The sequence below is a fragment of the Eutrigla gurnardus genome (genome assembly GCF_963514095.1).
Source record: "Eutrigla gurnardus genome assembly, chromosome: 20".
Classification (NCBI taxonomy): Eukaryota; Metazoa; Chordata; class Actinopteri; order Perciformes; family Triglidae; genus Eutrigla; species Eutrigla gurnardus.
The window spans coordinates 14,932,462-14,953,731 of NC_139931.1; the positions used below are offsets into that span (position 1 = coordinate 14,932,462).

The 21,270-nt window shown below is 41.7% G+C and overlaps 2 protein-coding genes across 5 annotated transcripts; both read left to right on the top strand.

Moving 5' to 3' along the window:
• Positions 1–213: 213 nt before the first annotated feature.
• Positions 214–12,438, top strand: LOC311031299 (transmembrane protein 184B-like). Of its 2 annotated transcripts, XM_084037529.1 has the most exons (10): positions 215–647; positions 2,909–3,142; positions 4,962–5,127; positions 7,176–7,266; positions 7,380–7,455; positions 7,896–7,987; positions 8,384–8,553; positions 8,880–9,074; positions 9,437–9,463; positions 10,149–12,438. In XM_084037529.1, exons 2-10 carry the CDS (start codon positions 2,909–2,911, stop codon positions 10,376–10,378), a joined length of 1,281 nt encoding a protein of 426 aa, XP_083893655.1. In that variant the 5' UTR covers positions 215–647; the 3' UTR covers positions 10,379–12,438. The 2 variants fall into 2 exon arrangements, with proteins under 2 accessions (XP_083893656.1, XP_083893655.1); XM_084037530.1 differs by lacking the exon at positions 9,437–9,463 and having other exon boundaries at positions 214–647.
• Positions 12,439–12,724: 286 nt separating this feature from the next.
• LOC311031292 (putative ATP-dependent RNA helicase DDX17) lies at positions 12,725–21,246 on the top strand. 3 transcript variants are annotated; one of them, XM_084037511.1, is made up of 13 exons: positions 12,725–13,090; positions 13,237–13,396; positions 13,515–13,611; positions 13,711–13,805; positions 13,937–14,002; positions 14,147–14,288; positions 14,422–14,582; positions 14,702–14,874; positions 16,114–16,224; positions 16,435–16,496; positions 16,587–16,646; positions 19,543–19,770; positions 20,039–21,246. In XM_084037511.1, the coding sequence occupies exons 1-13, from the start codon at positions 13,047–13,049 to the stop codon at positions 20,518–20,520; spliced, it is 1,881 nt and encodes a 626-aa protein (XP_083893637.1). In that variant the 5' UTR covers positions 12,725–13,046; the 3' UTR covers positions 20,521–21,246. The 3 variants fall into 3 exon arrangements, with proteins under 3 accessions (XP_083893637.1, XP_083893636.1, XP_083893635.1); XM_084037510.1 differs by having other exon boundaries at positions 12,726–13,090; positions 13,240–13,396; positions 13,711–13,844; positions 20,039–21,245; XM_084037509.1 differs by having other exon boundaries at positions 12,727–13,090; positions 13,711–13,844; positions 20,039–21,245.
• The last annotated feature ends 24 nt before the right edge of the window (positions 21,247–21,270 follow it).

A 21,270-nucleotide genomic window follows, 5' to 3' on the forward strand; every position in this document is an offset into this window, starting at 1 on the left:
TTACTCAGCCTTCGCTTCCTGCCGTTTTTAAGCTGGTAAGTTTGTGTCTTTTAGACACAACATGCAGTGCAGTCCAAAGTGACATCATTGTCGATAGCAGAAACCCGGAAAAATACAATAACTAGTGAATACGCATGCGCCAACAAGTGGCAGCTGCTGCTGATACAGTTAACTGCAGCTGGTGATGTGGATGAAATAACGGAACGGGGTCCAGTGCATCAGCTTTGGATGGGAAATGGCGAGATAACCCCCGTTTTTTCAAATACAGTACGATATTGTAAATGAGTGCGTCGCTTTTTTTAAGAAGAGTGTTTTATTTCTTGGCTTTGTCTTAGACTTTACGGGGAAGAACATCGGCAAGCTAGCGCCAGGCTAGGAAAGCTAGCTAGCGTTAGCTCGGCGTGATTTAACGCTCATCCTCCGGTACTTGCCAGCTTGTTAAAAAAAAGAAAAGAAAAAAAAAAGGAGGCACGTTTCTGTGGAACAAACAACAATGCAATGATAGGATAAGTGGCCGACAGTCGTCTGAATGTTAGCGGTTGGCCAATTAACTTTTTGTACTCCAAAATATTTGCGATCGACTCGTGATGAAGAGCTAATCTGATGCTTTGATTCAAACCAGTGCAGATCAAACAACGACAGAGGAGGTAAGTACAGCAGCAGGATGGAGTCATGACGAGCAACAACAGCTAACATCACTTTAGCGTGTTTTTCTGAACTCACAGTGCTTTAAACATAATCAGAATGAGCACGGCTAGGGTAAATGTTTAAAGAAATATGATGTTACCCTTTTTTTTAATTAATTTTTTTATAAAAATGCAGCACGGCTATGTCTTTACTGTCTTGAAGGCTGAAAGCTGGGGAACCAGCTCCCATCCTCCTCTGTGGGATTTGTTACAGCTACACTTAAAATGAACGGTGGTCACTATTAAGTGGTGGTGGTGGTTCAGTGCATCATTGGACACATCCTCAATGGCCGGATGCTTTTACACTATGTTTCAGGGTAGCTTTAGGACATATGATGGCCTGTCACAAAGACTGCTGATTCGATTGAGGTCAAAGTACAATGCATGTTTTGAAACCTACCCACTGGTGCAGTCAGCAGGACTGATGAGTTGCCTCTCTCTCTTGTCTGTGGCCCACTGGCAAGCACCTAGCTTTGTTGTTGTAGGTGCGAGCTGGTGCTTGAATGCCTAAACACACACCTGACCGTATTTTTGCATTGTTATTAGATATAGTATGACAACCTTTTTTCACTGATTTGTGTGCATCCAACCATGTTTGGTAAATCCATAGATAACAGTAGAATCCTATTTCTCTTCATGTCAATATAATATAAAATGTGCCATGATGATGTTAATGGCTTTGCGATAAATAAGATAAAATAACGACTGATATATGGCCCAGCTATTGATTTCACCAATTTAAAATAATAATAAACTGATATTCTGTATTTATTTCACAAATAAATCCAGGTGTGCAGAAAGTTGTGTTGTTGAAGAGCCTTTGCCCAAGCAGTAAAAACATAATCTGGTGTGTGACGCTCTTATATGTTCCTAGTTACTGCATTGCCACAAGCTGATTGAGGCTTTGGCAAGCAGCATGAGTCATCCATAATCACATTGAGCACTAACCTATATTTAGCTGGTGCACAGGGGGGTTTGAAAGTCAATGTGAAATTAGTTTTCACTTTAAATGATTCGAACATCACCTTCCTGGAATCAGCACCAAGACAGTGACGTAGTCTGAGAGATGACAGTGCACCGAGATCTGATTTGGATCATGTGGGTGTTGGCACATGGATCATCTTTCGTAAGCTTAAACCGTGTGTACAAACATTTTGCCGCACAAAACCTGGGGATTAATCAATATTTTCTTAACTGAATTGATTTGTATTGTTTAAACAAATTTAGAACTTCTTCAGATGCAAATGCATAAAAGAAATGTTGCGAAATACTTTTTTCTCTTTTTTGAATAATGGTTCAATGGTTCTCTCATAATGTCGTCACAGTTTTCTACATGATACACCGCCAAACGTATATGCTTATGTAGAGAAGTGGGGGCGTGGCCGTATGCTGATTTCAAATAGAATGATTCCCTAACATCATATCTGATACCCTAACGTACACACGGTCATAAGAACAACATTGGCATGCATGTGTCATGAATCTGAAGTGCACACTTATTTTGTGCATTAAGTACAAACATTTCTACACACATATATTAGTGAAAGAGGCCCACTGTGCCCCATCTATCCCAGCTACAGCTCTGGTGATATAATGGTTTGCTTTTCATAAAACAAAGTTGGAGTAGAACAGAACCTGGTAAGAATACCTTTTTAACGAATGTATGTATTACTCTTTTTTTTTTTTTTTTACAGTGTGAGTTTTATGCCAAGAATCTTTCTTATTGTGGTATATTCCTCAGTCTCTTGAGCCTCAAATTTGTGGAAACCTCTGAAAAATGAAATATTTTCATATTTAGCATCACTTCTAGCTACAATATACTTCTTCATTCCTCAGTAAAAGAGGGGGAGAAATTGGGTCAGTAGCCTTCGGCTCACTGCTTTCACACTGATTTGCTGTGTTTGAGTGATCTCCCCCCACCTTGTGTTGGTGTGTGTGTGGTTTTCACCCACTTACCGTATTCCTCCTTTTTCACTACTCTGTATCTTTTTTCTGTTTTCTCATTCTGACATCAGCGGATGTTGGTTTGAGATTTAGTTGTACTCTGCAGGCCTGTTGAGATGCATTTACACATTACAGTGATTCATACAGCCTTTATTACCTGGAACATTAGGGTGTGCTGCTGCTTGTTGCTGACCATATGCTACTGCTTAAAATGTCTAAATGATTACCTAAAGAACATCTTCTTTGTTTTAAATTTCATACACCCTTTCCTCATACAGATGGATCAACTTTGGCGGCGAGACATCACCCTGTCAAATAGGTTTGGGAATGATTCTCCTGTCGGCTTCGCCCCAGGGCCCCCAGCCACGGTGGCCCCACAACAATCCAACTCCTCCTGGGTACCAGAAGTCCCAGTGGTCACACCAGAAGAGCCAATTTTCCTCATGACCTCCACTGCCCAAACTATATCGGGTTTTTTTGTTTGGACAGCTCTTCTGATCACATGTCACCAGGTAAGAAAAGCCTGACATTTTGAGGTTGCAGTTGATCTAGTAGTCAAAGGGTTCAAACTAGACTTATTGCCTTCAGGTTTCTCTGTCCAACAGCATCTATGTGTACTTTGTCTAAGTACATAAGAGAAGGTAATACATGATCAATACACATTTAGAGTTTGTGTGAATGGGATGATCTTTTTTATTTAACCACATTTGTATGAATATGAGCATACTGTTTTTAGGGAAGTTTACCATTAGAGTAAGGATCAGAAATGATGCAAACCATGGTCGACACCAGAACAAGAAAGCCGCCACGGAGACCCCATGTGCCAAGTTTGATTGACTTAGGTTGATTATGTCCCCTGAAAGCCCCCCCCAATACCACAGGTTGCCTAGCCACTGGGGAAGTATGGCAAGACCTCAGTGTGTGCAGGCCTAGAGAAGAATGTACATTAGGTTTTGAAAATGTCAACCAGGGGTTTGGTGATGTGAGAAAATGCTACGAAAGAAAGAGACATAATTTAGTCTCATGTGTTTTGACACTTTAGAATAGTGCTGAAAATCTGTAGAATGGAGATCTCTGTTTAGTGTTAGTTATGTAGATAAATGCAGTATATTTACTAAGCATCCCTTTTATGTCAGCGAGATCTACTGTACCTCCAGGCTTAGGCTAATGATTTCTCCTCCATTGTTGTTCACACAGGCTTAGAGAAGAGCCCTCTGTCACTCTGGCAACAGGTGCTCCGAACTAAACTTCGACATGAAAGAGCAGGGTGTGTGTTTGTGTGTGTGTGTGTGTGTGTGTGTGTGCGTGTGTGTGCGCCCATGTGTGTGCATGCGGAGGGTCACCTAGCAACATGCCCTGCGAGTGGACTTAGTGTCTTAGTCTATTGTCACCCACTGTTTGTTATTTTACCAAAGATGTGTGACTGTTTACAGACCAGGTAAGGTGATAGGTGCGACATTGTGTAAGTGGAAAGAAGCCGGATGGAGCAGCCTGATCTTCCTGCCATCTGCTGCTCTCAATAAGAGTGATAAAAAACTAGTATCAGTTACCCAAAACAACCCTGTGTGTCAGTGCACTCACACAACACAGGGTTCAAACACACAGTCCTCTAATATCCAGCTTTGGCAAATGTATACTGACTGGACCTGCAACCCATTTATCCACCACATTATGAGCTATGGTTTCAAGAGGAGGGGGCAGATTAATATTCCCCTTACAGTATTTTTTTTCTATCTTTTTTTATGTGACGAATATGTGTTGCTGTTGTAGAAATGTAGGAAAGAAATATTCTTTGGTACTTCGGTTTAGTATGCAAATGCGTCATTCACTTTTAGCTTGCGCAGTATTTCTAGCATGAGCAGCCCTAGTCAAATTTAATAAAGCCACCAAGAGAAATTGCCCCAGCTGCTCCCTTAGCAACTTATGGAAGGCTGATGTTGTAGACACATTTAAAGTTAAAAACGGCTGTTTTTTGTATTGTTTATCCCCCTTAAAATATAGTGTGCTTCTAAAGACCATGCTGCATTCACTGTCCACACACAGTATCATTTGTTCCAACTCAGATGGTGTGTGATGTGTTACATCAACTGTCTGTTTTAGTTTCAGGCTCTGGGAATAACTCATTTGTGCACCATATTTTTGTGACAGAATCATAAAAAATAACTTGGAATAGATATTTGCTAGCTTAGCGTTCATTTTCTAAACCACATAAGTATAGGCACTCATGCTTTTACCCATTGCAAAGTGCTGGTTAGTTAATGGTTAGCATTTTGTGAAGTATGTTCTTAGATTTCTGATGTTACCTTTTGTTTCTTGCCCTCTTCTTTTCAGATCTACATGCACCTACGTTACTACAGCTCTCCAAATGAACAGAGGCACATCGTTAGGATCCTCTTCATAGTCCCCATCTATGCCTTCGACTCCTGGCTCAGCCTTCTTTTCTTCACCAATGAGGAGTATTACGTGTACTTTGACACGGTCCGAGACTGCTACGAAGGTGAGTGGGTTAGGTGGATGTGGTTGGTGCATTGAGCTAGGCTGGATCATGTGCTGCCATATTTGCAAAGAGCAGAAAAGTCATCAGAACCATGGGAGTGAGTTTTGTCTTCTATGTCTTTTGACTCCCAGCTGAAATTGGGGCGTGAGAATTTCTGTGTTGTGATACCCCAGCGGCAGATGGCCTTTGTAGTGTCTTCATTTACAAACGTTGCCAACACCATCGTTGTCCTCGTGTATCTATGGCCTCCCGGGATTGCAGGGGAGGGGAAACCTGTTTCCTAGCAACTGTATGAAAACGAGCAAATCCTTGAGAAGACATTTAAAAGCCATCTCACTTGTGAGCAGATACAAGCTTGTTCTTTCTCTTACCAGACTATAAGCCACCTAAAACAAAGTTTTAGATGGCGTCTCATTTTGAGGATTTGCTTGAACTGAATAATACATTTAAAGGCATCACATTGGCTTCAGAAATTGTTCATCAAATTCATCTCTATTTTCTGACATGTTATGGACTTAACAAGACATGACATAAAAACAATGGTTAATACCTGTTCAAATCTGCACAAATTAATAATACCACGTTACGGGCCAGGCTGATTAGAGCGGTGGAAACGAACAGTGTGGTCAACCTGCTGTAGTGTCTCTGGGTGTACAATGGCTGAGAGATGGCATGGTAGGGTTTACAGTTTATAGCCAGTTAGTGTCATGATCTACGGCAGGTAAAAGGTAAAAAAATACACAACTTTATACTCATATACCCTCATGCTGTCTGCCTGTCTTTGCTACCAGCAGAATAGTATGTCGCTCTTCCAGCAGAGTTCATACACACCTTCAAAATGTACCATTAGTCCAGGCTGAATTACCACACCTTTGCACAAATATTGTATACCATTTATAGCTAATCAAAAGTTGCACAACCAGGGCCCACTATATGCCTTTTAGGGTATTTCTATGAAACTCAGTACTAAGCCTCCTCTCACTTCTCATTTGGAGTGTAACACCATCCAATGTATATTACAGAATGAAGAAATGGTAGGAATACTATCAAAGTAGAGGTTATCCTTTATGCTGTTCGATATGATTGAAGTGACAACTAGCTTTACTGAGTTACAGTATTTAAGTGGAGAGCTTTGTCTACACAATTAAGGATCTAGATTAAGACATGTATATGTTATGGGCATCATCATATTTCCATATATACACATTTATTAGTTGCACTGAATTGAGTTTTAATGTTAAGTGAGAGGTAAAAACGGTACTGCAATCTTCAAATGATATTACCTCCAAAATAATAAAATTTGATTTTCTGAGACATTTGAGTTGTGGGGAGCTGCTCTCTGAGGGTTACCCTTAAATGAACACAAGAACACTTTAGAGCAGCAGTTTATAAAAACATCCTGCTCCCTCAGTGTGTACATTATTCCTCAACATGTTGACCAGTGCACACTGCACACTACTAGGGAACCGTCCTGTGTACTTCTAAAGCAGGTGTGCCTGTGTCATTTGTTAATTGGCACCATCCATGACAGATGTGTCAGTGTTTACTGCAAAAGCAACCAGTGTAGCTGACTGCGTTGATTAGGGTGATTACATCAGATGTGACCAGTGGAGAGAATATAAGGGGATTAGAGACACACCTGGTGTAGCTTTGCATTTAGGCCCATGATTCTGTGAAGAAGCAACACAAAACATCACGTAGTCATGTAACTCATTACATGAGTGGATATCATAGCCTAAAATGATGTGTACAGTTCACTTGTGTAAGATCTTTTTTCTGAACCATTGGTATTATGTGACATTATTGTGGGACAGTGTGACATGACCATGAGCTTTGTTTCACTGTTTGGTTGCTGAAGCTAGAATCATCTTCTAGAAGAAGTTGCTCTCCAACAAAGTTTGATTCATCCCTAATATGACTTGTGATTTCTGGAGAGGGTGGTGCTATTTTCCTAACAAATTGAGTATTAAATGGCTGGGAATGATTTCACAGACACTAATGCTCAGCCAAAAAGAAACAGTAATATATATATTGTTTACTCTCTTCAGCTTTTGTCATCTACAACTTCCTGAGTCTGTGTTACGAGTATCTGGGAGGAGAGAGCGCCATCATGGCTGAGATCAGAGGGAAACCTATTGAGTACGTTTTGTTTGCTTTCATCTTCCCGTTATTGATTCCATTCTCTTTCTTAGTAATTTCACATTACAATGCTGCTTAAGTATCTCACCATTTTAACCTGCACTTTACTTTAGGTCCAGCTGTATGTATGGGACTTGTTGTCTGTGGGGCAAGACGTACTCCATTGGTTTCCTCCGGTTTTGCAAACAGGTACCAATCACCCTCCTTTATATTACTCAGATGGTGTTGTAGTCTTGTTCTTTACAGATAAATGAACTGTCCACTGTTAATACACATTTAATATTTTTTCCTACAAATTCAGGATATTTATATCCATATACATTTCTATATGTTGTGAAAATCAACGTTCTTACTTTAGATACTCAAATACAGTTACAACATAAGTGTATGTTTATTCTCAGTAGGATCAGCTGTACTTGTGACGTGTTACTGTTAATATCCTACATATTTCCTTCATGTGTCATTGAGAATTGCTCATTGTCAGAAGTGTTATCCAGTGAGTGGGATTCATGAGTGGTACAACCTGTATTCCTGCCTTTTACTGAGTTGGTATTTCCCCTGACTCTTATTTTCCTACCATGTTTACTTCCCCTCCCCTCATCTTTCACGTCTCACTCTTGCTTTATCAGGCGACTCTCCAGTTCTGTGTGGTGAAACCCCTGATGGCAGTGATCACTGTCATTCTTCAGGCCTTCGGGAAATACAGAGATGGAGACTTTAAGTATGTTTCCACAATGTCTTAGCCACTGTCATTCACAGCATGGGCATTACCCTGAGCAGTGATTTGTTGTGTTCTGACTTGTTTGGTCATTGCTGAAGAACGTACTCTGTCTCAGCCAAAAGTCTTTTCAGACCACAATGGCTGAGCAGCAACCCAGAGAATTCATATCTGTAATGGGTAACTCTAAAATTCCTAATGAGGGCCTGTAAAAAAACACAGTGCTGTGCTCTATATTAACATAAAGCTGCACATTTACGGACCAACAGAAGGATTAAGACACTATGGTGTTTTCACTATCTGCCCTTGTGAATTTACCCTGTGTAGGTTCAAGATAATTGTAAATCAGTTTAACCTCTTTGTTTCTCCACTTTCTTTTTGTCTGTGTCTCTCCTCCAGTGTGGCTAGTGGGTACCTGTATGTGACCATTATCTACAACATCTCCGTCAGTCTGTCGCTCTATGCTCTCTTCCTCTTCTACTTCGCCACACGTGACCTGCTTGTCCCATACAACCCTGTGCTGAAGTTCTTCATGGTCAAATCAGTCATCTTTCTCTCCTTCTGGCAAGGTAAGACCACTTTCTGAACGTGTTAACTCAGAGAAAGCAGCAAGCAGCCAGTGGGTGCAACAATATTACATTCTGTAATTAAAAGAGTGCTTTCATTAATTATTTCCTCTGGATGGTTTTGCTGCTGCTTTTATGATGCTGCATCAGAAGTGAAATCCCTTCTTGTGGATCAAGTCTGTTACTATGCCAACCTTTTTACTTTTTGTAAAAGGTGTTTGTTCAATATGTCATGTTTTGTCATGCACAGATTCCAAATGCACACAACGTTTTTGTGCCTATTCTCGTTTTGTGATTTTTAAAATGTTCTTATTTCTGCCTCGATTCAGGGATGCTGTTGGCCATCCTGGAGAAGTGCGGAGCCATCCCTCAGATCAGCTCGGCTGACTTATCAGTGGGCGAGGGAACAGTTGCCGCTGGTTACCAAAACTTCATCGTCTGCATTGAGATGTTCTTTGCTGCTGTTGCTTTGCGCCATGCCTTTACTTACAAGGTCTACATGGATAAAAGACTGGACTCATATGGTAGGGGAAGTGTGTGTCTGTGGTGTGTGCTTGCGGGTATTAAGAGGCCGATGCAATTCTTATGGTTTGAGATCAGAACACTAAAGCAAAATATGTGGATAGTGAGAAAGAGAGCGTGTATGTTATAATCTGCTCTGATGTGAATGGTTCTCGATACAGACTGATTTCTGCATTCTTACAGAACTGATGTAATCTCACTCTGTGTTCCAACCTTTTGTACTTCCTATCCTTGATGCACTTTATATATTTCAGTCTTTCTCTTGTCTTCTGCTTTTCCTTCATCTTGACTTCCTTTTGTTCCTTGTCTCTCTTTGTCTCCCCTTTGTCCGTTCTCTCCCTTCTTCACTGTGCTGCACCCAAAGGCTCATTTCCTATCTATGGACAGTACGGTAGGTCTGATGTTAGCTGTTTGTTATGTCTATGTTTGCCTCCTTTTAAAGTGTATTTTATTTTGCGTCTTTGATATTGTTTGAATGTCAATTACTTTAACGTTGTTTTCAGCATGAGTTCAGTTTATACGTACAAATTGTGGGTCTACAGCTGTCTTGTTTTGTTTTCTTAAGTTCAATTTGCAGTCAGTGCATTCAGAACATTTTGCTTGGCACAGTTTTGTTTGTCTATGTTCCTTCCCAGGCTCAGTGTTCCCCTCTGATTCTCTCTCTCTCTCTCTCCTGGCAGTGAAACGTTTTTGTTGAGAAAAGAAAATTGGGCAATAAAAACTGAAGGAATGTAAATTAGTGTAAACAGATGTTAAATCATCACCTACCGATTTGTATTTGCCAAGTGTCTTTTATATGTCAGAAAAAGTGCATTCCTCTTGATCTTCAGTAATATCATACCACCCACTCTTACTTTATTTAGCCCGCATGTTTATTTATTTCATCCCGCTGATTACATTTTGCAAAATGAGATCGTTTTGGCAACATTTAAATTATTTATTTGGAAAGTTTAATTGACGGTTGGAAGGAAACATAGTTTCTGAATTTTCTCACTCATCATCCATCACCCTAACTCTCCACCCTGTTCCTGTTTTGTCTCTATATTAATATACCGACCTTTCTACCCCACCTCCAGGTCGCTGTGCCCCAATGAGGAGCATCTCCAGTAGCCTGAAGGAGACCATGAATCCAGGGGACATGGTCCAGGATGCAATCCATAACTTCTCCCCAGCTTATCAGCAGTACACCCAGCAGTCCACACTGGAGCGAAGCGGGGGGCCGCCACTGTCCCGCAGCCACAGTAACCTCAGCACCCGTGGGGACAATGAAAAGACCCTGCTGCTCAGTTCTGATGACGAGTTCTGAGACACACACTCACTTTATTCCCGTAGCCCATATTGGAGACAAATAAGATAATTTATTGTTACTTTAACATGGAAGACCACATTCTCTTTTCATGTATCTCTCTTTAACATTTAGACAACAATGGAAAGATAATATTTCATGTCAGACTTATGAAACTATGGTTAACAGATTGTGGAAAGGGACTGGGTGTTATTACTAGGAAATAGAGGTAATAATTGGTACAGCAGGAGTAGAGGATGGAGACGTTGTTACAAATATAGTCAGAATGTTTAGACATGTTTATAAACGGGTCAAGCTGTAATTTGTTTTGATGTCAGAGAGGCCATAGCTGACGGAAGTACCAAATCACATTAATACAAATAACATACACTATAGCATTCATACGCTGCACTTTAAACACTACAGAAAAAATACATGACATAATTATGGTGTATGCTAGAGAAAATAAGTGCCATCTTTATCTGAAACACATGGCCTCCATCTGTCAGTTTTTATATTGATCCTCTATCCAAACCCCTCCTCACCCCTCTGCCAATTCTGCCTCGACCCAAACATTGCCAAATAGAGGGAGTACACTGCTTCAGTCAATGAGACACACGGTCTTAAGATTTAGAGTTGATTTATAGTGACGCAAAACTAAGGGGCCTTTGAAATGCCAGGCTTCATTTTAATATATAAGAATTGAAACACTTTTTTATTATTTAACTGTTGTATGACCTTGCAGGTTTAACTCATTTAAAGAGTAGTTTTTTGGGGGAAATTATTATTCCAGAAATGTTATAAATATCGTGTGCTTGTTTTCATTTTGTTGTGGGTTCATATGAGCAGGTGACTCGGCTCCTCGCTCAATGTTATTGTTTGTGGAGCACTGAGAGGGAACTGCTATAGAAGGGAATGTAGTGTGGGCAGGGAGACTGACGGAAGGACAACAGCGACACAGATTATAGATTACTGAAGAAGCAACACTTGTTTGCAGAGCCGGCCCAGCTGTGATGTGCTGCAGACTGTAATCCCATAATGAAGGGCATTACATGCAACAGAGAGCAGGCCTGCCTCTGCTGGTATAGTTTATAATGGCATCGCTGCTATGGTAGTAGTGAGTTAGACAGGACGTTGGTCATCACAGACAGACGAGGCCCTGCAAGGAGGTTTTAGTGCAAACGATGCTTTAAGTCAGACTGGACTCACGGAATCAAAAGTTGGTATGCAGGATACACATAGATTTGTTTAGAATCAGGAACACACTGTAGCAGTGATGCATGGAAGAAAAAACTCCTCAAGTGAGTCAAAAACTTCTAACCGTCATCCTGTTTCCTATTAGCAGAATGAATTGTTCATCAACTTTAATGTGTTTTGGCAGGTTCCAGTATAGAAGTTGCTTGTGGTTGTAAATGTTTGATGGCAGAGCACGGCAATACAGAAGCTGATTAGATCCTTTTGACAGGTGACGGTAGGCCCTATGCTGCCTTTAAATGCTGTGATGCTTTGACTGAAGCTGAACAAACACTGAAGTCTTGTTAGTCATGAATGTAGCCAAGGAGACAAAATTAACAGACAAATTGATGCGTATCCTCAAAAGAGCACAATCAACCTTCTAATCGGAACGTTGTATTCAATAAGCAGAATAATGAAAGTGTTGAAAAGTTGTTTTCCTGCTGTGACTGCTAACCCATATACCAACCACCGAAACAGCATATCAAACGCACGCTTCTTCATTCAAAACACTATCAAATAGTTTGGATAATGCCGAATTTAAAAGCTGAATGTTAATCACATAGCTGAATATATTAAACCAGTAAATATACCAGAAAGGAAGGAATGTTGTAAATAGACTCTGTGGAAACACTGCCAGACATTTATGATGGTGACTTTAAATGGCATTGCTTGGTGTGGTGCTTCAGTTTAATATTTTAATTTTCATATATTCTCCTGTTTTTTGTTTCTCTTGTACACTTTTTAATTTGTATATTGGTAATATTATCTCTTGTTATGATGCTATAATAGTTTCTGTTGGGTGTTGAAAATTAAATAAAAAGCATACAAGTTTTTGTTTAAGTCAGCTTGTAGACATCGTACAATGATTCGGCTAATAGGCACCATCATGTAAAAAAATAAATATATATATATATATATATATATATATATATATATATATATATATATAAAATATATATATATATAATTTTAACACTGGACAGGTGATTGACAGCAGATAAGTAAAAGAGGAGGACACTGAGGACTGAGGTTGTCAGTCATACTTGGGGGGCGGGGCTGTCCAAGCAGCCAGCCAATCAGTGCAGCGTCCGCCCGTTACCTGCGCGTGCGCTATGCTAACAACAACATAGCCGTGCTGCTTACTGCGTCTGTTATTTTGTCAATTCGACCCTAGTCTAAATCATACAAAAACCAAAAAAAAGCAAGACTTGGTGATATTTGACTTTTCATCAAGCCTCCGAGAAAGCGGCAGTTTCTCCTCCGTGCAGCTCCCCGAGTTAACGTTAAACGTTAGCACTTGGCTGAAATAACGGGCGCGTCGTATATATTTACGGTGGTTTTCAAGCAAGGCCTGAAACGGTAACTTTATCGTTAACCGATACGCGAAATTTAGCTACTTTTACCGACAAAAGGCATTTTGTAAAGCGGCTTCACCTTTCAGTGTGTCCTCAAAATGAGAGTTTCGCACGGAGACAGAGACCGAGGCCGTGACAGAGGGTAAGCTAACGTCAACGGCAGCGCAACACGTTAGCATTATGAAAGGCTTTGACACGTCTGTTGCTATAACAATGCTAATATTCGAGAAAAGGGAAAGTGCCGCAAAGCTAGCTACACAATGTGTGTGTGTGTCGCATTTGTTGCAGCAGCCCTCGTTTCGGGTCCAGCAGAGGTGGCCCACCACCGGGTAGAAAGTTTGGGAACCCCGGCGACCGTTTACGAAAGAAGAGATGGGACCTGGATGAGCTCCCCAAATTTGAGAAGAACTTTTACAGTGAACATTCAGAAGTGCAGCGAATGAGCCAGGTATGTCACAGTCTGGTGTTATGATCCCTTTCTCCAATTTAAACTTTTGTTTCAATTAATTTTGAATGCTGCACACTGGTATTTAGTCTGTTGGTTTGACATACTCTTGTGCTTTCAGTATGATGTTGAAGAGTATTGCAGGAAGAAAGAAATAACTGTTCGAGGTTCAGGCTGCCCAAAGCCTGTTATCAACTTCCATCAGGCACAGTTTCCCCGTAAGCACATGCAGAAATGTGGAACTATACAGCAACTATCAAACTAAATCTGATGTTACAGAAATAACCAGAATCGTTGTTTTCTGCCTCTACTTCTAGAATATGTAATCGATGTACTGATGCAGCAGAATTTCAAGGAGCCCACAGCCATTCAGGCACAAGGTTTCCCTCTGGCCCTGAGTGGGAGAGACATGGTGGGCATTGCACAGACCGGCTCTGGCAAGACCTTATCGGTAGTTATCTCCATTTAACTGTACTCGCAAAGATTAATGCATAACATACAGTTGCATAATCCACAGACCTCTCCCCCTTTTTGTTTCTTCAGTACCTCCTGCCTTCCATTGTGCACATTAATCATCAGCCCTACTTGGAGCGTGGCGATGGACCCATTGTACGTGAAGAGAGAAGCACTACGCTAATCACTGAGTAGTCTGCTTTGAGTTGACAAGAATGATTTATATGTGGTCTTAGCACAATATTAAAGGGTCTCATCCCCTGAATAGTGGATCGTCATGGTGTTGTGTGTGCTCTGCAGTGCTTGGTCCTGGCCCCCACAAGAGAACTGGCGCAGCAGGTCCAGCAGGTGGCATATGACTACGGAAAGTCATCCCGCATCAAAAGCACTTGTGTCTATGGGGGTGCTCCCAAGGGGCCTCAAATCAGAGACCTGGAGAGAGGTAAGGAGTATTTGCTGTTTGGATTAACAGTTTTGTGGTACATTACTTACATTTTTTTGTGACCGTCTTAGTCAGCTTAAACAATTGTTTCCTATTAAAATCCACATTATATTACTGTAATCTTGTCTCCTAGGTGTTGAGATCTGCATTGCCACTCCAGGTCGTCTGATTGACTTCCTTGAGGCTGGAAAAACCAACCTGCGACGCTGCACATACTTGGTTCTGGATGAAGCTGACCGCATGCTGGATATGGGTTTTGAACCACAGATTCGCAAGATTGTGGACCAGATCAGGGTAAAGATAATTTAGCAGCAGATCATTTTCAACTTTGATAGCTTACATGTCATGTTTTTTTTAATGTTTTTGCTAGAAGAAGCAGTTGTTTTTGTTTATTTGGTGTGCTCTTTGCTCAGCCGGACAGACAGACCCTGATGTGGAGTGCTACCTGGCCTAAAGAGGTTCGGCAGCTAGCAGAGGACTTTCTGAAAGACTATGTCCAAGTCAATGTTGGAGCGCTAGAACTCAGTGCCAACCACAACATCCTTCAGATAGTTGATGTCTGTATGGAGAGTGAGAAGGACAACAAGTAAGAGGCTGGCCACATAGCAGATCTTTCTCTTTCTGCTTGTTTGTATTTTCGGACCTTCTTCCTTTGTAATCAGGCCCGGCCCTAACCAATCTGGAGCCCTAGGCAAGATTTTAGGTGGCGCCCCCCTTGCATCGGCAGTGTAGTGTATATACTCACAAGAAACTAATAATGCAAGTACACCCTTTCAAAGATCAAAACCATGTAACGAAACACATGGTTGCCATGGCAACCATAGAAAACATGTAACAAAACACATGGTTGCCATGGCAACTGTAAAAAAAACACGGAACAAAACACATTGTTGCCATGGCAACTGTAAAAAAAAAACACAGAACAAAACACATGGTTGACATGGCAACCATAGAAAACATGGAACAAAACACATGGTTGCCAAATGTTAGCTAACCAGAAGGCAATAAAAATGTAAACAAATGTAAACACCTGCTTAAAAGATCTAATACAAATGTCCCTGAGGAATGTAAGGTGGGAGTACTGTAATTACCTAACGTTACATTATTACTTTCCATAACAACTTAGCCCCCTCCACAATATTAACTGACGTTAAAACAGTCAACTAATGTTAGCTATTTATTGATTAGCAATTAGCGAATCATGTAACGTTATCCTAATGCTAAAAAGCCAGGTGTCTATCTGTAACAGATAAATAATTTCATATAACGTTACCTCTGTTTTTTTCTTGTTTCTCCTCCTCTTCTTTTCTTTTTTTTCTTCCCTGGGCACCGGACAGTTTTGGCCGTTTTGACATCTTGTGTTGATTTTTTGATGTGGTGATGACGTCCAAAAAGAATCATGATAGGCTACGGGAAGGGAGGGGGCGCACCGTGCATGGGAGGGGGGGGGGGGGGGGTTGTAATGTTGTTACAAATATTATTTCTATTAAATACGCTTTGCTTTGCATTTTAATTAACGTGGGATTATTTCTTGTACCAACTTTTTTTTTTTTTTTTTTTTTTTTACCATTTGTGGCACTGGCGTGGCGCCCCCCGATGGACGGCGCCCTTAGCATTTGCCTATACGGCCTATGCCACGGGCCGGCCCTGTTTGTAATATTCCTTGCTTTATTCGTCTTGCTTCTTACTCTCTTGATGCCCGTCCCATTTAATACTCAATTTAATGATTTTGAAGCGATGAGTATGGTGGTTTACAGTTCACACATATATAACTTGTGAATATATTATAAATCTGATCATTGAATTTTTTGTTTTCCTTCCTCAGGCTGATCCAGCTGATGGAGGAGATCATGGCTGAGAAAGAGAACAAGACCATCATCTTCGTGGAGACCAAGAAACGATGTGATGACCTTACACGCAGGATGAGACGTGATGGGTGAGTTATAATAATAATAATAGTAATAATATATAATAGCAATTGAATAGGGTTCTTAATTTTTATGGTGCAAGATCTCGGGCATGACCACATTCATCACTTCCTGTATCTGATGCAGAACTTTGAGGGAACAGAAAGGCAGGTATTCCCTTCTGGGGATTAAGAATGTACAAGGTCATTTATGTGACAGCTTGCTTGTCTGTTATCTAGGTGGCCAGCGATGTGTATTCATGGTGACAAGAGCCAGCCAGAGAGAGACTGGGTGTTAGCGGGTACAACAAACATATATTAGCATTGTTTATCTTTCCTGTTTTCTCTTTCAAGGTGACGTTCAGCTCCTGATCATATATTCTTTGTTGCAGAGTTCCGTAGCGGCAAAGCTCCCGTCCTCATCGCTACTGACGTGGCCTCGCGTGGTTTGGGTACGTCCTGTGTGCTCAAGTGCAAAGCAAATAATTTCCTCAGTATAACGAAAGACTAATATGGTACACATACAAGATATAAGACCATTTTTTAATAACAATGGTCATTATATAATGACCAGGCTTTTCACTGCATGTTTATTTACTGTAGATTTAAGATCAAAAGTCAACTACAAACACATACAGATTGTCTTTTCTTTCAAAGATCATATGATGCTTCTTAGATAAAGTGTGTATCTAAGAAGTATATCATATTTGAAGCATGGTTGCATCTGAAGATTTAAGCCACTTTGCCTATTCTATTGAATATAAGAGAAAAAGACTGAACATAGGAATGATGTTGAATAAAGTGTGAAGATGTAAGGGGTGAGACTAGTGAAGCAGCCCCTTACAGGATGGCAATCGACCTTTAACCTAATTCTATGTTCATTTGTTTTCTTTTCATTTTTTCTTTGTTTTTTTGTTTCCAAGTCTCTCCTCCGGCAACTAGAAGCACACAGGCCCTCGGGAGCCTGCAGCCGGACCTAGGCATGACAAATCGAAAGCTGACTTGGGGAGAGAGACGGCCTGATTAATCAGTCCCAGACACAGCCATCTCCGCTGAAAACCTAGAACAGAGCCCACAAACAAAACTCTCCCCCCTTCCAGGACACTGGCTGCCTGGGCGACAGGGGGGGGCGAGCAGAGGGTGCTGCTGGGCTTCCAAATTTGATCCTAGGGTCGGGGGCGGCTGTCAGGTGAGAGGGCGAAGAGGGGGGTATGAAGGAGGGTGGGCTCCCCTCAGCCATGCCATCATCACAGTGACTCACTGCACCATTTGCTGATTAAATTAACACCGAACCTCAGACATAAGAGACTTTTTTTTAACAAAGTTTTCAGTATCCATGTATTTATTCTGACATGGATTAAGAATACTTTTCCTGACAGTCCTTGAGGAGATACGTTTCCATTCCCAATAACCATCTTTGGACAGCAAAATATTTACCCAAATTGGTCCTATAGAATATACAGTTTGATAGGACAGTTTGTACTTTAGTTTTGTGCAGCTGAGATACAGTGGTGCGTTACAAGAAGACAGAGAAAGAGACAACTGCCAGGAAGTGAGGGTGGAAAGCAGCAAAAGCCGGGCATGGACTGCTATGCTGGAGGCTCCCCTCTGAACTGCCCCCTGATGCCAGCCCCTGACACCCCCCACCACTGGCTGTGCCGGCCGGCCTCTCCCTCTGCGGACGTCATGTCTGGTCCTGGCTGGCAGGAGTCCTGGCCTGGAGGAGTCACCTCTCTATAATATACTTCCCTGCCTTTCACTCCGCCTTTCTGTCCTTCCTTTTACTCTCTTTCTCTTCCTCTCTCACACATCCCCTCTCTTTTTCCTGCTGTCGTTTTCTCACTTTTCTCCCTCTATTGCTAATTTCTGTAGATGTTCCCTTCTTTCTCTCGCTCATCTTTACTCTACCTCTTTTTACCTCACAACCCACTGTCCTGGTCTTCTATTACCTTCTTGTTCTTTTCTTTAAACCATGGCCGACCCATGTCCCTTTGCCCCCTATTCCCTAATCGACTCGGTGTCCTAGTTTCAACTCCTGTCTGTCTATATCAGTTTGGATGTTTTTCTTTGTATACATCATACCAGACCACCAGTCTGGGAATTACTCACCCACTCTTGATGACTTGCTAAATCCCTCCAGAAGGACTAGTGCAAACTGTCAGGACTCAAATTCCCTGGCAGAGCCCACTCGCAGAAAACATCCACATGGCTTCCCCTTAGTGTCTGTTTCTTGTTACTAAACTTGAAAAGCTGGGCTTGTTGATATCACTGCCATTGGAAGTGACCTTGGAGGCATTTGGAACAAGCACACCAATCAAAGACCACCAAAGCCTCTAAGAGAATCTACCACTTTCACCAATCTACATCGCAATGAGAAGTTATTTGTCATTGCCACCCATTAATGTAGTAAATGGCAGAGTAAGTCTTCTCTAGGACTTAAGGTCCTATGATAAGACCAGGCCTTTCCTCCATCACCACAGGCTAGAAGCAGCTGTAATGTCTCCAGGTCAAAGGGCTGGGTGACATGAAGAGTAGGACTAGAGTAGGATTGCATCCCAGCCCAGTCCAGCTGGGGCTCTGGCCCAGACAGGTTCCAGCTTTGGGAGTGTTGTGGAGGAGTGGTGAGGTGGGAGAGAAGGGACTGCTTTTGTCCTGTGTGCTCTCCTCCTACCCCTGCAGACCTCCCTGGACTGGTGATGGGTAGGGGGGCAGAGGGGTCGCTTTATAAGCCATCACTAAATCTCTGATACAGGGTAAGTACTGGACCTCAACCCCCCTTTCCCATTTGTCCCCTGCCAGCCTTTATCATTTTGCTTCCAAAGCAAGATATGTTTTTCCAATATTATCAGCAGTGTTTTTCACTGAAAACTAATGAGAAACAGACCTCTAATTTGTTTTGAGCCAATTTTTTTCTCTAAAAGAAATTATTATTGTCCAAATTCTTAAATATATCACTGTAAGCCATTCATCACTTAGTGCAGTTTATCTGTAGCTTTGGCTGCACATAACTTATTTGCATGTGTACAAGTACACTATTTTACTATCACTTTACATAAGTGAGCCCTGTTGTGTAATTGGCATGGTAAGTACATACATTTTCTCATTGTGCATTGTACAAATAGTTTACCATTTAACAGGTAAGTGGGTGTAAGCTTTCAGAGGATGATGGGTCTTGTTGGTATTGTCTGTCTGAATGTTGCCACTTCCAAAAACAAGTTATGCTATAATTAAGGAATGGATAACATTTCTTAACCAGCGTTAGATTTATTTTCTGACTTGTGTTTTTGTCTTTTCCATCCCTTAACTGATCCGATCACACCACACCTTCTCAACTACTACTCCCTCAAGATGTGGAGGATGTCAAGTTTGTCATCAATTATGACTATCCCAACTCATCAGAGGACTACATCCATCGCATTGGTCGCACGGCCCGCAGCACCAACAAAGGCACTGCCTACACCTTCTTCACTCCAGGGAACCTCCGTCAGGCACGTGAGCTGATCCGGGTGCTGGAGGAGGCCCGACAGGCCATCAATCCCAAACTGCTGCAGCTGGTTGATGCTGGACGTGGAGGAGGTGAGGATTAGATTATTATACACATTGTTGGTGACTAAATAATTTAGCTGCTGAGATATTGCCACAAAGATGAATCCATTTTGACTTCTTGGATATTTGTAGTATTTGTGTTAATGTCTTTTGTATGAGGATATTGTGAAAGATGGGATTAAACAGTTTAACCAAACATGAAAATACACATGACTATGTTTGAGGTGTAGTTGCTCGTCTGATGGGCCAACATAGCGTTTGTCTCCCTCTCTCTTCCTTCGTCTATTTTTATCTCCAGGTGGCCGCCCTCGTTTTCGTGGCAGCTCCAGTTCCAACAATCCCAACCTGATGTACCAGGACGAGTGTGACAGGCGAATGCGTTCTGTGGGTGGAGGCAGCAGCGCCAAGGACGGCCGTGGCAGCAGCAGCAGCCATGGCCGAGATAGCCGCAGAGGAAGCAGCCGGGACGGAGAACGCTCCTCCTCATCTTCCTCCTCTTGCAGAGATCGCAGCAGCAGGGACGTAGGACGCAGCCGTGGATCCACCTCCAGCTCGTATGACCAGTACCAGAGTAACAGCAGCAGCAGTCAGTACAGCAGCTCCAGGGGCGGCTCTGGGTCGGGGGGCGGTGGAGTGGGGCAGGCCCAAACTACTTCATCGGGCCCCCAGCCTCTTATGGCCAAGAAGTTCATCCCTCCCCAGCCTATGATGGGCCTGATGGGCCACTCGCCATTCCAGTTTGCTCCTCCAACGCCACCCCTTCCATCAGGCAGAAAGTAATGTGATCTGAGCATCAGTCACACACTCCACACCACACCCAGTCACACAGGCACTGACCACTGTAACATCTTTTCATTTCAAATAAGTTTGTTTGGATTGCAACTCATCAGTGCAGTGTGCTTTTAAAATTCTTCATTTCTTCAACATCAAATTATTGAGACTGGTGCCTAGTTTATTTTAAGTAGTCAATGTGTTTTTATTTAACTTTCTCTTTTGAGTGGAAATTAATTAGAATTAGTTATTTAGACAGAAACTCGTCTGGGTCATTTGTACTGACGTGCTGTTTTTGTATTGTGATCCAGAACAAAGGATTTGTAGTATCTGACTTCCCCTTGAGTTGTATCAAAGGTAGGTGCTGAAGTTAATTATTGTATATAGGCTTGTTTCTGTTTTAGGTTCAATCTATATTTTTGTGTTTGGGAGTTTGCAAGCCACGGGATCAATTTGAAATATGGAGATTCTGGCGTTGCTTGAACCCAATAAAGGTTCAAAACTGTTTTCATACAGGGATTGTTTTCCTTTGAAAATGATCTTGATAGTTTAGTTATATAGATATGGCCTTATAGAGGCAACTCTGCAGGGGCTCGTCATAGCGATGGCAGCAGTAATAGTTGCATGCTTATATGAGCTTTTCTTTCACAAGTCCAAGTACCTTATTCAGTTAATCATTGGTGTGGACAAGTCTTTGCAGCACTTGAGATTTTCTTAGCAAAAAAAGTTGATTTTTACAATTTAATAAAGATCTTCAAT